The 17,090-nt window shown below is 44.1% G+C and overlaps 2 protein-coding genes across 10 annotated transcripts in view; one reads left to right on the top strand and one right to left on the bottom strand.

Moving 5' to 3' along the window:
- Nucleotides 1–1,055: 1,055 nt before the first annotated feature.
- SDHAF2 (succinate dehydrogenase complex assembly factor 2) lies at nucleotides 1,056–14,383 on the bottom strand. Of its 3 annotated transcripts, none has more exons than XM_045786816.2 (4): nucleotides 14,248–14,383; nucleotides 10,477–10,700; nucleotides 10,283–10,392; nucleotides 1,056–1,831 (listed from the first exon to the last, which is right to left on the bottom strand). In XM_045786816.2, exons 1-4 carry the CDS (start codon nucleotides 14,281–14,283, stop codon nucleotides 1,701–1,703), a joined length of 501 nt encoding a protein of 166 aa, XP_045642772.1. In that variant the 5' UTR covers nucleotides 14,284–14,383; the 3' UTR covers nucleotides 1,056–1,700. The 3 variants fall into 3 exon arrangements, with proteins under 3 accessions (XP_045642772.1, XP_045642773.1, XP_045642774.1); XM_045786817.2 differs by having other exon boundaries at nucleotides 14,278–14,382; XM_045786818.2 differs by lacking the exon at nucleotides 14,248–14,383 and adding an exon at nucleotides 14,086–14,239.
- A 15-nt stretch (nucleotides 14,384–14,398) lies between these two features.
- The window catches only part of CPSF7 (cleavage and polyadenylation specific factor 7), a 22,715-nt gene continuing 20,023 nt past the window's right edge, over nucleotides 14,399–17,090 (top strand). For 3 of the 7 annotated variants that reach the window (XM_045786812.2, XM_045786807.2, XM_087854939.1), the window contains exon 1: nucleotides 15,124–15,248. Coding sequence is in view for 4 of the 7 variants with exons in the window: in XM_045786813.2 (XP_045642769.1) it covers nucleotides 15,195–15,248 (54 nt within the window). In the remaining 3 variants the exon portion in view is untranslated. Of the gene's footprint in view, nucleotides 14,587–15,123; nucleotides 15,249–17,090 lie in introns of those variants that run through there. The other 4 variants (XM_045786813.2, XM_045786808.2, XM_045786810.2 and 1 more) reach the window with 3 other exon arrangements.

The raw sequence follows: 17,090 nt of genomic DNA, 5'->3' as shown, positions 1-17,090 counted from the left end.
GTATCTACCGAGAGCTGAGTGTGCTGGGGGCCGGGTGAGAGCTCTGTGAGTTTTCTCTTCTCATCTGAAATAGTCAGGTACGATAAGGACCGTCATCGCCCCTGTCTTACGGATGAGGAAATGGGGGCTCAGGCCGATGCAGTCAGCCGGCAAATGAGCAGCAGAACCAGGCCCTGAACTTGAAACCAGTGCCGACGCTGCTTCCTCACTCACGCGAGCTGCCCTGGGGAGCCACGGGCTTTGGGAGGCATCTGGCGGCCACCTGCCCCCTTCGTGACACACAGGTTCGCCGTCTCAGAATGATCTTTGCCCTAACTTTGCAAAGCACGAATTCCTACTAAGTTTCCTACTAAAGAAGAGTGGTCTAGTAGAAAGTTCATTTGCTTTGGAGGCAGAACGAACGGAGACTGTCACTTTCTGACTAAATAGCTACTCGACCTTGGACAAACTGCTCTCTGAGCGCACTTTCTCATCTACAAAATCAGCGTAACAGCCCTTGTCCGCAGGAGTACCGTGAGGCCCTCACAGGGTCATGTAAGTAAAGGCTGGTTCTCTTCTCTTCTCTCCTTAGCCGGGGACACCAGAGGCAGGAAGGACCAGGAGGCGGCTCTCCGGGAACCCCTCAGCTCCAGAACGCTGGAGGCAGGCACTTTCTCTCTGCGTGCATTTCCTGTGCTCACCACCCTGTGCTTATCCACCCCCTGGCCTGCCTTCCAAGGTCCACACCGTCAGATGGTCCCGGCCCGGGTGACGACAGCCCTGACTGGGTTACAGGTCTGAGGGCAAAATCCCTCCAGGGAGACCACTGCTAGCCACACATTAGTCTTCCGGGCCCAGAGCTCAGCACTTCCAACTGATTCATTTTAAGATGTTACTGCTTATGTTGTCAGTTCGTCAACTGCAATGACTGGGAAGACTGCAGAAATACAGAAGTTTGCCGTCATGCCATGTGGGAATAAACCCCGTGACTGTCACCTCGTATCACTCCAGAGACAAATGACTATGGATTATATGAGGACAGACAGAATTAAAATAATTGTGTGAGGGCCGGGAACTGTGATTTTTCCTTCATAAAATATTCTTTAATATTTAATTATCTTTCCGTTTACAGAGTGAACGTTTTAGAGAAGATCTCATGAGGAGGATGTGGACTCATCAGCAGCATGCCCACACATCCCTGCTGGCTGCCCTCGTTCTGCCTGCCGTGTCTCGGAAAGATTCAGCTCAGGGGGCTAGGGTCCGCTGCCCTGGCAGGAGGGACCCTAGCGGGTGGGGAAGCGGGGAGGGATTTCACTTGAACAAAGCCCTGGGCTGCTCGGGGAAGCTCACCACACAGCCCCGCAGCTGGCTGCCTCTCTTCACGGAGCACACGTTTCTGGTTAAAGCAATGAGCCAGCACCATGGCCTCCCCAACACTGCCCTCCTGTGGCCGAGCCCGCCTCCGGGGACAGGAGCCAGGGAAAGAGGCCAGAGGGCCGGCAACACCAGCAAGCGCTTTTAGGCTTAAAACTGAACCAAAAAAGTGTCAGAATGAGTCACGGCCAGTACTGACATGTCCTGAGAGATGGGTCCATCATTTGCAGCAAGATCAACGGTCTGGGTGGGCTGAGTGGCTCCGGAGAAGCAGGAAGTCAAGGTCAGCGTCCATCCTAAGTTCGAGTCCGTGGACTGAGCCCCCAGGGCAGGCGATGGGACACAGCTCAGTGTGGCTTTTCGAAGAGGTATTCCAGATCCGGGGCGCGTAGTCTCTGCTCTTTGTTTTTGTTTTTAGCGAAGTCTCTCAGCAATGCCATGACCTCGTTTTCAAATATTTCTGGGGCTGGTTTTGCTTCTGCAAGAGAGGAATGGGCAGAGAAAATTCAGAGGGACCCTGAAACTTGAAACTCTGGCCTTTGAAAGGAACCAACAGATTGTCTCCAAATACACACGGCAGCCTATAGTGGGAGCCGGCGGAGCGCGGCGGCCGCGCGTCACCCCTGTCGGAGCAGGTGCCCCCATCTGTTCACATACTGTCCCGCTGCTTTCGCACTAGGACGGCAGCGATGAGTAGCTGCGACAGAGGCTGTATGGCCACAAGACTAAAATATTTACCGTCTGGCCTTTTATGAACAAGCCTACTGGCCCCTGGCCTGTCCAAGCTCGGGGGCACTGTTTTGCTCTGCACTCGGTATTTCGGTGTTTTCTGGGTACTGCGTTTCCCCTTCCAGCCTATACACTTCCCGAGGCAGAAGTCCTCGGTGTACATGGCAAACAAGTAGCTCTACCAACTTCAGCAAAAAGGAATTCATTAGAAGGCTATCAGAGGCGCACAAAATGGACATGAACCTGGAAAACCAGATGTGGAGGGACAGGCCACAATGGCACGGAGAGCAAAGCCACAAGAGTGTCGTCGTCTTGGGGGTGGGCGAGGGGGCCCCAGTATGCTTGCTTACCTCCCACCTCCTCTTCACCTGGAGACACCTGCTTAAGATGCCAATTACAAGCAAAGCCTCCCACGGGGGAAGCTTAGGGAACGTCCTATCAAGACTACAATGCTGGGAGGGAGAATTCCTCAAACAAAACTTAACTTCCCCTCACTGAGCACAGAAGCCCAGCATCTAGTGGGCTCGGCATCTGTTTTTTTTCTGTGATCATCGAAATAAAGCCCAGGCGGTTTAGGCTTCCCCCAAGGACGGTGCAGACTGGAAAGAACACCGTGCTCATCCTAACAAGAAAAGCCAGAAAATCTACAAACAGCATGACTTTCCGTGAAGTCATGCGAGAAGCGAGGTCACGGGGCAACCAAGCAGAATAAAATCTAAGGGAAGAGAAGCCCCCCAAAGGAGAAAGTGCACATGAGCACCTGCTCGCCCGAGACAGGGCTCAGGAAGAAGAGACACTGGACGCCATCCAAACAGGTAAGAAGAGTTCAGCTAAGATTTTTAACAACTGCTACAAGCCAAGCGTGGGCTAGCCACAGACACCGGGGGAGTGCACGCCCTCCAGGCTGTTCGCAGCAAACCTCCAGAGCGTGCTGCTGACCAAGACTAGGTTCAGAGCAAGAGGCAGGAGACCGCATCCCTGAGTGGTGCAGGCCAGGAGCGGCGGAGCAGCCAAGACCGCAAAAAAGCTTAGAGCCCAGCCTGCCCTTCTTTGCGAAATAAAAGCCTTAAGAGACTGGGGGTAGGTCTGCAAATCCCATCTCCTACTTGGAACGTGTGAGGACCCATCTGGGATGGTGAAGACAGAAAAGAAAAAAAAAAAAATCTTCTCATCCTGTGGGACAGTCAGGGCCACAGAGAAAGCCCACCCCTGAGACCTGGGGCCACAGGGACTGAAGGTGAACCAGGATAACGGAGAATGCCTTCCCAACCTCCGTCCCCCAAGTGGGAAGCAACAGGAATCTGTTGCTGGGGAAGGGCAAGAGCATAGAAAGATTCCCTCTGAGGCACAGAAATAGGAGGAAGGCTGAAAGCTGAGGGAAGAACAGGAACATTGAGAAATACCCTCCGGAAACTCAGCCCCTACTCTATGCAGATGGCAGCAACAGAGGCTTGTGGCACAGTGAAGGCAAGCACAGCAGTAACAGAATCTACAAGAGCTGAACTCCTAACTAGACTGACTTGATCCCCATACTAACAGCCTACTGGAAGCACGCCCATTTCTAGGCATAAATACTATTTACTTTGCTCTTTACTGTCTTCCTCACAATGTCTAACACTCAATCAAAAATTATGAGACACACATGCACACAAAAGAAGAAAAACACAACACACTGTGAAGGGACAAAGCAAACAGAAAAAGCCTCGGAGATGACCCAGATGTTAGAACTGTTACAGAATTTAGAATAACTAATATGTTAGGGCACCTGCAGTAAAATATAACTTGAAAGGAGACTGAGTAATTAAGGATGTATCTTGTAAAGCCTACGGCAATCATAAAAAAATGATAACAGGAAGTATAAACAATAAACCAACAATGGAGGTCATATGAAATTTTAAATACTTAATTTGAAAAAACATGGAAATAGAGGGGAAAAGGAAAAAAGAACACATGGAAAAAACAGGAAACAAAAAGACAGATTTTAATTCAACCACACTGTTCACTGAATATATGCAAATGACCAAAACACACCAATGAAAAGACAGAAACTGTAAGACTGAATAAAAAAGAGACTACATATGCTATCTATAAGAAGCTCGATCTAAATATAAAGACAAAGATAGGTCAAAAGTAAAGGAATGGTGTGGGAGGCAGACTTCTAAGTTGGCCCTCAGTACTTCCCACTCCCCTGGCATACAAGCCCTGCATACTTCTCAGGACTGTGAACATGAAGATTTTCACTGCCATGAGTAAGTTATGTTAGATGGCACAGCCGCCTCAGGACAGGGAAATTATCCAGGTGGTTCGGACCTAATCACATGTGCTCTTTATTTTATTTATTTTTTTAAGGGGGAAGGGGGAGGAAAGGAAAAGAGAGAAGCTTAAGTAGGCTCCACACCCAGCACAGAGCTCCATCTCACAACTCTGAGGTCATGACCTGAGCCGAAATCAAGAGTCAGATGCTTAAGTGACTGAGCCACCCAGGCGTCCCACATGTGCTCTTTAAAAGCAGTGCTCTCCAGCTGGTGGCAGAAGGAAAGTCAGAGAGATCTGAAGTGTTGAGAGGGACGCCATGTGATGAAGAATCTCTTTGCTGGGATGGAAGGAACCTTGTAGCAAGGACCTGCAAGTGGCTTCCAGGAGCTTTAAGAGATCGACAGGTAGCAAGACACGCAGGACCTCAATCCTACAACTGTAAGGAAATGAATTCTGAGAACCTGAATGAGCTTCCAGACAGGAATGGAGAACAGCAAACAGCAATTTCAGACTGAGTTCTAGGCTTACAGAACTTCTCACCTACAGAACTATGAATATATGTGTAAATCTGTGTAACTATGTTATCTAAAATCACTAAGTTTCTAGTAATTTATTATGTAGCATAGAAAACTAACACAGATGGAAAAAACACATACCATGCAAACACTAATCGAAAGAAAGCTGGTGTGGCTAAATTACTAGCAGACACTTCAGAATAAAGAATATTATCAGCAATAAAGACAGACATTATATAGAATGGTAAAGGAGTCAATTCATCAAGAAGATACAACAACCCTGAATGTGTTTTCACAAAATAGAGCTTCAAAACTTATGAAGGAAAAACAGGGAATTGAAAGGAGTAATAGACAAATCCACAATTATAATTGGAGGTTTCAGCACTCTTCTCTTATTAATCAACAAACAATTACAGAGTAAACAAGTCAGAATATAGAGAACATGAAGAACGGCATCAACAAAGTTGCCCTAGTTGACATTTACAGCACACTTCATCCACAGGTGCAGACGGCACATTATGTTCAAATAAGTGCAAACGAGACATTTATCAAGTATATAGCCATAGTTCAGGCCATAAAACAAATTTCAAGAAACAAAAGAACTGAAACTACACAATGTAAGTTCTATGGTCATAATGCAATCAGTAACAGAAAAATATCTGGATATATTTTAAATGAAACTTCTAGGGGCACCTGGGTGGCTCAGTTGAGCATCTGCCTTCAGCTCAGGTCACGATCCCAGGGTACTGGGATTGAGCCCCGTGTCAGGTTCCCTGCTCAGCAGGGAGTCTACTCATCTTTCTCCCTCTGCTGTTCCCCCTTCGTGTGTTCTCTCGCTGTCAAATAAATAAATTAAATCTTAAAAAAAAAAAAGAAACTTCTAAACAACTCATGGGTCAAAGCGGAAGTCAGAAGGGAAATTAGGAATTGAATGAAAATGATAACAGAAATTTGCACCATGAAACTAAAGCAGTGCTTAGAGGGAAATTCATAGTACTAAATGCTTACAATGGAAAAAGAGGTCTCAAATCAATGAGCTCAACTTCCACCTTACGAAACTAAAAAAGTAAGAGCAAATTAAGCCCAACACAAGCAGAAAAAAAGGAAATAAAGATCAGAAATCAATGAAAAAGAAAAATAGAGAAAAAACTATAAATAAATTGAAAGCTGGTTATCTGAAAAAATAAATAAAACTGATAAACTTTTAGCCAGACTGATCAAGAAAAAACGAAAAAAACCCACAAATCACCAATATTAGAAATAAAGGAGGGACCTCACTACAGCTCTTCAGACAATCAAAGAAAAAGGGAATATGACCACAACTTTATATCCATAGACTTAACAGCTTATATGATGTGGCCAAATTTATTAAAGACACACTAACAAACCTCATCTAAGAAGAAAGAGATAACTCGAATTGTTCTATAGCTATTAAAAAAAATTAGACTTTACAGTTAAAAACTTCCAACAGAGAAAACCTCAGATCCAGAAGACTTCCCCAGGAAATTCTACCAAATACTTAATAAAGAAATAACACCGACTCCATATATTCTTCCAGAAAATGAAAGAGAACACTTCACAACTCATTTTATGAAGCCAGCATTACCCTGATCAAAACCAGATAACATTACAAGAAAACCAATACCCCCATGAAGACAGATACAAAGATCTCCAAAATATTAGCAAATCAAATCAAGCAATACATAAAGACCAGGTGAGGTTTATCATGGGAATGCAAGGTTGGCTCAAAATGTAAAAAATCAATGAAAAATTCACCATATCAATAAACTAAGGGGGAAAAAAAATCATACGACCAAACAAATGATCGTCTCTAGAGAAATGCCTAGAAAGCACCTGACAAGATTCAACATTTATTTATGAAAAAACGCTCAATACACAAATGGAAAGAAATTTTCTCAATCTGATAAAAGGCATTTACGACTCACCTAGAGCTAACTGTATATTAACAGTGAAAGACTGAATACTTTCCCCCAACACTGGGAACAAGACAAGGATGCTCCTCTCACTGCTACTATTCAGCGTTACACTGGAGATCCCAGATAGTGCAATAAAGCAAATTAAAGATATAAAGGGCATACAGATTGGAAAAGAAAACCTTCTCTGTTCACAGATGACACAGCGGTCTACACAGAAAATCCCAAAGAATCTACAAAACAGCTTCTAGATCTGAGTGCGCTCAGCAAGGTCACAGTGTACAAAAATCAACTGTATTTCTACATTCTACGAACAATGAGAAAGTGAAAATGTCTCTTCAAGTACCACTTATTAATAGCACCAAAATACATGAAATACCTAGGTATAAATCCAGCAGAATATGTCCAAAATATGCTGAAAACTACAAAACATGGATTGTAGCAGTCAGACTTCTAGGATGGCCTCCAATGATCTCCACCTCCAGGTATCATGCTCTTGCGTGATTCTCACCCCTAACCCGACACAGGCTGGACCTAAAGACTTGATTCTAACCAACAGAATATGGCAAGGGTAACACAATGTCATTTCCGTGATTAGGTTATAAAACACTGAGACTTCCATCTTGCTAGCAGATTCCTCTCTTGTCTTCTCGGCTTACGTGCTTTGAAGAACCAAGCTTCACAAGTAGGAGAGGCCCTTGTGACAAGGAACAGAAGGCAGCCTCTAGACGACAGCCAGCAAGGAACTTAGGCCTGCAGGTGGGGAACCTGTGAGGAACTTAATTGTGCCAACACCAGAGAGAACTTAAAGCAGATCCTACCCTAACTGAGCCTCCAGATGAAACCCCAGGCCCTAAGCTGACACCTTGATTATAACTTCATGACAGACGAAAGCACAGCACCCAACTACGCCATGTCTGGATTCCAGATCCACAGAAAGGTTGAGATAATAAAGGTGGGTTTGTTTAAAGCCAGTAAGTTTTGGGGTAATTTGTGATATAACGACAAATAATATACTGATAAAGAAGTCAAAGACCAAAGGGCTCAGTTGGTCAAGTGTCTGCCTTTGGCTCAGGTCATGAGTCCTGGGATCGAGCACCATGTGAGGCTCCACGTCAGGCTCCCTGCTCTTTAAAAGGAAGTCTGCGTCTCCCTCGCTCCCTGTCCCTCTCCCCAGCTCGTGCACTCACTATCTCAAATAAACAAATTTTTTTAAATAATAAATAAATGTTAAAAAAAAAAAGTCAAAGACCTAAATAAATGGAGATACCGCAAGTTCATAGATTAGACAAAAGATTTTCCCAAACTGATCTACTGATCCAAAACAACTCCCAATTTTTTGAGAAACTGAACAGGTGATTCTAAAACTATAAAGTTCCTGGAAGAAAACAGAGAAAATCTTTGTGACTTCAGATAAGGCAGATTCTTAGACACAGTATCAAAAGCACAACCCGCTAACTCACCAAATAAAACACTGTCCTTCGCCAAAATTAAAAACTGCTCTTTGAAAGACAATGTTAAGAATACGCAGACAAACCATAAGCAAGGAGAAAGAAATTTGCAAGACACAGATCTAACAAGGGATTTGAACCTGACATAAATAAAGAACACTCAAAACTCAATTAGAAAACGAACCCAATTAAGAAAAAAACAAAGGTGGGATAAGATTTGGAGAGACATATTAGCAAAGATGTAAGAATGGCAAAGATCCACTTAAAGAAGATCCTCAATACCCTTAATCACCAGAGCCACGATAATTCACTACAGTGAATATCACTGCCTATTTCTTAGAATGGCTAAAAACAAAAACAAATAAAATCCTGATAATACCAAGTGCTGGTAAGGATGGGGGACTTCACATTCAGTCCCTGACAACTGCTAGTTTGTTTTCTGCCCCTATAGTTTTGCCCTTCCCAGAATATCATAAAAACGGCATCATACGGTATATATGGCCGGACTTTGAGTCTGGCCTCTTTCACTTAGCCTAGGAGTCAGCAAACTATGGCCTGCTGCCTGTTTTTGTATGGCCAGTACATTAAAAATGACTTTTAAATGGTTGAGGAAAAAAGTTAAAAGGATTTTTTGTGACAATGAAAATTATATGAAATTCAAAGTTCAGTGTCTGTCAATAAAATTTCATTGCAACACCGTAGCACGCATTTACCTACTGTCCAGTGGCAGTCTGTATGCTCCAATGGCAGGGGTGGAAGACTCAAGACAAAGACTGTATGCTCTGCAAAGCCTAAAATATTTACTCCCTGCCCTACTACAGAAAAAGTTTGTCATAACTCTTACCATGTGACTCAGTGACCCTTCTCCTGGGTATTTACCCAAGAAAAACTACTACCTACATCCACAAAAAGCAATATGCAAACGTTTATAGTTTGCATATTTATAGTGGCTTTCCTCATAATCGCCTAAAACTGGAAACACCCTGATGTCCCTCAACTGGTCAACAGATAAAAAACCGTGGAGTACAGTCACATGATGGGATTTTACTCAACAGCACTAAAGGACCAGAGGGTAAATATTTTACACTTCGTGGGCTTTCCAATGTTTACATAAACCTCAAGACTCTGTATTATCACACTTTATACTCATAACCTACAGAACGGTTTCTACTTTATGACTCAAATCTGGACTGGGAACATAAAACCAGAAGACCCAGAGTGTGACGAAAATGGATGAGACGTCCCCTAATATCCATTCTCCCATTTTTCCTTGACAACAGAACTCCCAATGTAACTGGACGCACAAAATGGACTATATCATTTTCTCATCATGACTAGGCGTTGCCATGTGACTGAACTGTGGCCAATGGAAAACTAGTGAAGTGTGGTGCAGGTATTCTCCTGAGAAGGAGTCATAAAAAATAAGGGGAATTTCACTTCTACACATTTTCTCCTGACTGAAACAGAAACATGACAGACACAGCCGCAGCAACCACGAGGTAGACGGCACGTGCTACGGAGGAAGGAGCACATCGAGGGGAATCTGGGCATCATGACTCCTCTATGGAAGGCCTACCTCTGGACTGCTGTTATAAGAGAGAAATATAATCCTGATTTGTTTAAGCTAGTATTGCTTTTTTTTTTTTTTTTTAACTCACGGCCAAAGCTAATCCTAATTATACACAGTGAAAACTGTTATTCCCAAAGGCAGTGCTGGAGTGAGACTATTGAGGAACACTTGCTATGCAGCATTCTAGGGCTGTCAGGTTCCACACCATTCCCAGCCTGGTTTTCCTAACTCTGCTCTTCCACACCATTCCACTAAACTCCCCTTTTGCTTATATTAAACAGGATTCTACTGCTTGCAAAACAAAGAACTTTAATAAAAAAATTTTGCACACTTTGAAAAATTTGGAGCATGCGGGGGTTGCATGTCGACTGCATGAACAAAAGAAACAAATTGCCTAGGACACAATTCCAGACTCAAATCGGCACGAGTCATCCTATTTTTCACATCATGCTGCATGCTGATCATGCCCAGTACCTGTGGCCCAGTAGTAAATATCCCAGTCATTACTGGGCTCGTTAATCAGACGATCATAGAGGTTCAGCTGTTTCTCAGTCATGTGGTGCAGATATTCTTTAGCAAAGAGGCTAAAAGGAGAAAGAGAGAGAACAAAGTTGAAAAAGCTATATCCAGTAAAAGAGAAAGTGACACCAAGTCTCTTATTTCCCTACCTAAGCAGAATACAGTTTTCCAACATGCCCCTCTTTCTGCTCTCATAGAGCAGCCGGGCTCTTTTGGTTTCTATGGACTCATCAGTTCGCTCTTGCCATGGAGGCAAAGGGATTTCAATCATGTCTTTCTGGGAATCTGTTGGGCTGTCACCTCTGTAGAAACGGCTGAATGATGGTGTGCTGAGCAAAGGAGACGCTAGGTGGCGCCTTGACAGAGGAAGCATCTGAAATAAACCACAAACATCTTTATAAGGACTACCATCACTGTCATTCACTCAACACTTACTAGGTGCTAAATGCATTCAATCTCATTTAGTTCTTAAGAAATTATGTTGATACTGTCCCCACTTTATCGCATAGGAAGCTGAGGCTCAGAGAGGTTAAATAACTTACCAAGTCACCCAAATAGTAAGTGCAGTTAGGACTGGAACCCAGCCCTAACTGCAAATGTGCTCTTAACTAGTACCATTCCAGAAATTCTCTAGCAGAAATGTTTTCTCCTTCCTTTATATTCCCTTAAAATTATTATGGAATGGTATGTATTTTAGTCACTTGCTTGTGTTAAAATCTGAGCATACAGTGATGGCATGGTCCCTAATCCCCCAAAGGCTCCCAATACAGAGAAGGGCAAAACCTATCAAGATGCAATGAGAAGGTAGTGACACCAGCAAGATGATGAAACAGGAAGTCCCACACTCTCCTTCTCTCACAGAGACACCAGCTCAACCATACATGGACCAATTCCCTTTATGAGAAATCCAGAAACCAGGTAAGACTCTCCCAAAAAAAGAAGCCAGCAAATCCTTCCAACTGGGAATTTACATGCACAAGCCTAAAGAAGAACTATTCACACAAAAAGTCTGAGAGGCTCCCAGAATCTTTAGCCAAGCTGACTGGTGAAGGTCTTTCCTTGTACAAAGCCAGTCCAAAAAGACTGGTAGAGGTGACTGTTTTTTCGAAAGTGTGGATCCAACATAAAGTTGCAAGGGACATGAAGAAAGAGGAATACATGGCCCAATCAAAGGAACAAAATAAATCTCTAGAAGCCAACCCTAGAGAAACAAAGGCATATGAATTACCTGACAAAGAATTAAAAACAACTGTCATCAAGATGTTCAATTAGCTCAAGAAAACAATGTATGAACAGGATATCAACAGAAAGAAATATTAAAAAGAACAAAACAAATTTTGGAACTGAAGAATACAATAACCAAATGAAAAAAATTCACTATGGGGTTTAACTGGCAGACTTGATCAAGCAGATGAAAGAATCAGTGAACTCAAACACAGGTCATTTGAAATTTCCCAATCAGAGGAAGGAAAAAAAAAAAAAAGATTGAAATGCGCCCAGGGGACTTATAAGACATCAACAAGCAGACCACTATAAATATTATGGGAAGCCAGAAGAAGAGAAAGGGGCAGAAAGCTTATTTAAAGAAATGGCCAGGGGCAGCTGGCTGGCTCAGTAGAGCAGGCAACTCTTGATCTCAGGGTCATGAGTTCAAGCCTCATGTTGGGTGCATAGCTTACTTAAATAAAACATTAACACAAAGAAATGGTCAAAAACTTCCCAAATCTGGGGAAAGAAATGAACATCCAAATTCAAGAAGCCCAAAGGACCCAAAGGACAACAGAGAGCAACACAAAAGCATGTGAAAGCATAAAGATCACTGGTAAAAATAAATATAACAAATACAAGATACTATAATAGTGGTACATAAATCACTTTTAATTCTGGTATATAAGTTAAAATAGAAAAACATGAGCTAATGGATATATAACATAAAAATTTGTAATTGTGGGGGTGCCTGGGTGGCGCAGTTGGTTAATGGTCCGACTCTTGGTTTCTGCTTGGGTCGTGATCTCAGGGTCCTGAGATCCAACCCTGCACTGGGGCTCTGTGCTCAGTGTGGAGTCCACTTGGAATGCTCTCCCTCTGCCTCTTCCTCCCCAACCCCCAACCCCCTGCTCTGCACACATGCACACTCTCAAATAAATAAATCTTTTTAAAAATAAATATATAATTATGACATCAATAATGTAAACTGGAAGAAGTAAAAGGGTAGGTTTTCTGGTACGTGATTGAAGTTAAATTGTTATCGGCTTAAAATAGATGATTATGTTTTATGTAAGCCCCATGGTAACCAAGAAGAAAACATCCACAGAAGATATACAATAGAAAACGAGAAAGGGATTAAAGCTTGTCTCTACAAAAACAAAAAACAAAAAACAAAAAACAAAAAACAAAACAATGAAACACAAAGGATAACAAGGAGGGGATAAAAGGGACACAAAAGCTGTAAGACAGATAGAAAACAATTAACAAAATGGCAATAATAACATCTTGATCAGTAATTATTTCACATGTAAATGAACTAAGATCTCCAACCAAAACACTAGACTAGCTAAATGGATTAAAAAACAGGATTGGACTACATGCTTTTACTAGACTCCTTTTAGATGTAAGAATACATAGGTTGAGGGGCGCCTGGGTGGCATAGCGGTTTAAAGTGTCTGCCTTCTGCTCAGGGCGTGGTCCCGGCGTTATGGGATCGAGCCCCACATCAGGCTCCTCTGCTGTGAGCCTGCTTCTTCCTCTCCCACTCCCCTGCTGTGTTCCCTCTCTCGCTGGCTGTCTCTATCTCTGTCGAATAAATATATAAAATCTTAAAAAAAAAAAAGAATACAAGGTTGAAAGCGAAAGGATGAAAAAAGATATTCCATGCAAATGGTAACCAAAGATTTAAGATGGCCCTACTTATGTCAATCAAAACAGGCGTTAAGTCAAAAACTGTCACGAGATATATGAGACATTATTATATAATAACAGGGTAAATGCACCAGGAATATAAAACAATTATAAATATATATGCAACCAACATCAGAGCACCCAAACATAGGAAGCAAACTGACAGAACTGAAGGGAGAAATAAACAGCAATACAATAAAAATAGATTTCAATATTCCACATTCAGTAAGGGACAGAACATCCAGACAGAAGATCAATAAAAAGAAGATATGAACAACACTATAGGCCAAATGGACCAAAACGGACCTGTACAGAATATTTCACCCAACAGCAGCAGAATACATTATTTTCAAGCACATCTGGATGGGAACACTCTCCAAGATAGATCACCTTAGGTTGCAAAACAAGTCTTACCAAATTAAAAAAGATTAAAATGATATAAGTGACCACAGTGAAATGAACTAGAGATCAACAGCAGAAGGAAAACTGGAAAATTCACAAATACGTGCAAATTAAACACACTCCAGCTCATGAATAACCCATAGTTCAAATGGGTCAAAGAAATCAAAAGAGGAATTCGAAAATATCTTGAGACAAACGAAAACGCAACTTACAAAAAATGAAGAGAAGCAGCAAAAAAAGTACTGAGAGAAGTTTACAGTGTGAAAAGCCTACAACAAAAAAAAATGATCTTAAGATGTGAAATCGTGACAGGTATTAGACAAAAAAACAGACTTAAGAACACGCAGAAGCGGCGCACAGAGGGAGTGCAGCCAGCTACACCTGGGAAACAGGTAAAATCTGAACTGGGTCTCGGACGAGACAGGCACACAGTGGGCTCAGAAAAGAGTGGATGTGACCTGAATCTCCTATGTTGCAAGGCCGATCTCTCCTTGGTTCCGCCCTTGCCCTGGGCTATCAGGCAGCCGGATGCTCCTCGCAGTCTCCATGACTGCGTTGGAATACGAAACTCAGTCCCCACTATGGCTTGCCCAAGACCCTAAAACCTCCACTCTCCTCACCCGTACTAGACCCGGGAATATGGTGCCCACCGCCATTCTTCCCGACGCACACCGGAAGCCTACGGCCCGGCCACTTCCGGGAACTTCCGGACGCTTGAAGTGCGGACTTCAGCGCTGAAGTGCCTGAGCCGGAAGATGCCTCCTTGCGCATGGCGGAAGTGGCTGTGCGTGTGACGCCAGCGGCGGGGGGGCGGGACCTGGGGCCGAGAGCGGTTCGCGCGCTTCGGGCCTAGTCCGGACTCGCCGCCGCCGCCGCCATATTCCCGGTAACGGGGGCGCGCGGCCCGGGGCCGGCTGGGCCGGAAGAGGGCTCGGGGTCAGCGCTGAGACTGGGAGGGGGTCGGTTGAGTTTCGGGCAGCCGGAGTCGGCGGGCGGGGGGAGGTGCGGGCCTTTGAGGGAGGAGGCCGAGGGCGCCGGGCCGAGTCTGTGGGGAGGGAGTGGGGCGGGCCTAGTTGGGGGCGAGGACTAGGCCTGGGTGGGGAGCGGAGGCGGCTGGAGCTCCACGACCCGCGGGGACTCTAGCCGGGGCCGCTTTGGGGCCTAGGCAGGTGCGGCGGGCTAGGGCCGCAGGCTTCGCCGCGGTCGTTCTTCGCAGCGCCGTCTCGGGGCCCCTAGGAGCAGAGGCCTAGACTTTGCCGTCGCGCCACGGGCAGCTGCGGCGCAACTCGGGTCGGGCCCGAGGGTGATGGGCAGCGAGCCCCGCGAGCCCCGGCGGCCTGGGAGAGCGAGGGGCGGCGCGAGGCCGGGGGCGGGGCGGAGTGGAGCGGGTGGGACCGAGCTTGGGCTGTCGGGATGCTGCGTCTCTGGAGACGGGAGGTTGGCTACCATTGCTCTCCTCCCAGCCCGGGACCCTCACGCCTTCTAATTCTTGCCTCTTTCAGGATACCGCAGTGGCATCTTCCTTACTTTGTCCGTTCTCTGGACTCGTGATCTTCCTTCCGGAGCCATGTCAGAAGGAGTGGACTTGATTGATATATATGCTGACGAGGAGTTCAATCAGGTGAGGGGTCATCGGGAGCATTGGGATTTTCCTGGATCTGCTGAAGAATCACTTTCACCAAACTTGCAGTGGTTCCAAGCTATTGCAGTACTTGCTAGGCCTGAACATCCCTCTATCGGGTCTAAAATTTTACTCTATCACAGACTTTCAAGACGTCTGATCATTCCGCTTTATGTTAATTTTAAGTTCCCAAGGCTTAATTTTACAAGCCTTAAGAGCAAATAAAAATCAGGTTTAATAGAATGGTGAATCAACCTGTGGAACTTGCTCCCCCAGGAGGCCAAACTTGGGTGTCAGTCTTCAAAGACTAACCACACTTAGAAATCACACTTATGTTTGCTGTAGTATTCATGACGACAGTGTTCATACCTGTTCCTTTGCGGTTCTTTTTTTTTTTTTTTCTTGGAGAGGGGGAAACGGAGAGAGGGAGAGAGAATCTTAAGCGCTCCATGCCCAGTGCAGAACTGAGATCGCAACCCTAAGATCATGACCTATGCTGAAATCAAGAGTCAGAGGCTTAATGCAGAGCCACCCAGGCGCCCCCCTTTGCAGTGCTTTGAAAGGGCAGCTGGAGAATGTAGTCCCCTTCTCTATAAGGCAGTGCAAAAACACAGTATAAAAGATATTTTAGCATTTAATCGCAGCTTCATTCTAACTGTTCTGGATTTTCCTTCCTTCCCGCTGTAAGTAGTTTGACTCTAGTCTTGAGAGGTACATAGACATTTTAGTGTAATACATTTTGTTGATGAATCTAGTTGTTTTGAGGGAAGAGGTAAAAGTGTTGGACAAACCAGTTAAAAAGCATGTATAGACCCCCTCATATACCCTGGATTTGTTGATCGCTTTATGTTATGTTAAGGAACATTACTATGTAGGGGCGCCTGGGTGGCGCAGTCGTTAAGCGTCTGCCTTCAGCTCAGGGTGTGATCCCAGCGTTCTGGGATCGAGTCCCACATCAGGCTCCTCCACTAGGAGCCTGCTTCTTCCTCTCCCACTCCCCCTGCTTGTGTTCCCTCTCTCACTGGCTCTCTCTCTCTGTCAAATAAATAAAATCTTAAAAAAAAAAAAAAAGGAACATTACTATGTAGTGATGTCTCTTGAAACAATAATCTAACATACTGAAGTCAATTTCAAGAATGTTCCATAGTCTCTATCTAAAACTTAGTAATATCTTGCCCAGATTGTTTTCAGCACCATTTCACTTGAGTAAACTGGTCTTCCCACTAGGATCTTTCAGTGAGTACACATAAGGACCTGGAAAGAGGAAAAAAAGAACAGATTAGAGAAAGAAGGTGCCCTGGTTGGAGCTGACTTTTATACGAAGCAACAGAGGTTTTTATACATGTCATTTTCTTGGCACAAGTTTACATTTAAAAAATGTTTTAACACGTTGTGCCGTTTTAACAAGAACACAAAAGTAGAATAGTATAGTGAGTTTGTACCCATCAGCTTCACCAGTCAGACTGCTTAATAGTCATTTTCCCATGTCTCCTCAGGTAAACTGGAGTCATCTACATGTGGCTGCCGATTGCCCTAAATACATGAAAGAAATTTTTTAAGCTCAAGTCAAATAATTACGGATGAAAAGAAAGTTTTAGTGTATTAGTTTAGTTCCACATCATTGTTTTCTGTATAACTTTGAATCAGACCTTTACTGCTCTTTACAAGTTGTGGTTTGTCTTTGTTTCATTTTTAATACAAGACAGGAAGAAAAGGTTCTCGTAGTTCTTTACTAATAAAACCCCTTTTTCCCCCTTAATTTCCTTCTCTGTGGGTTGATAACAATGCTGCTGACTCACTTTGAGAAATGGGCAGAACAGGGCAGGTCTAGCCACATTTGGT

The sequence above is a fragment of the Ursus americanus genome, chromosome 24 (genome assembly GCF_024610735.1).
Source record: "Ursus americanus isolate L20-20 chromosome 24, mUrsAme1.1.p, whole genome shotgun sequence".
Lineage (NCBI taxonomy): Eukaryota > Metazoa > Chordata > Mammalia > Carnivora > Ursidae > Ursus > Ursus americanus.
The sequence above is the reverse complement of the archived record's forward strand: the minus strand, read 5'-3'. Positions and strand labels throughout refer to the sequence as shown.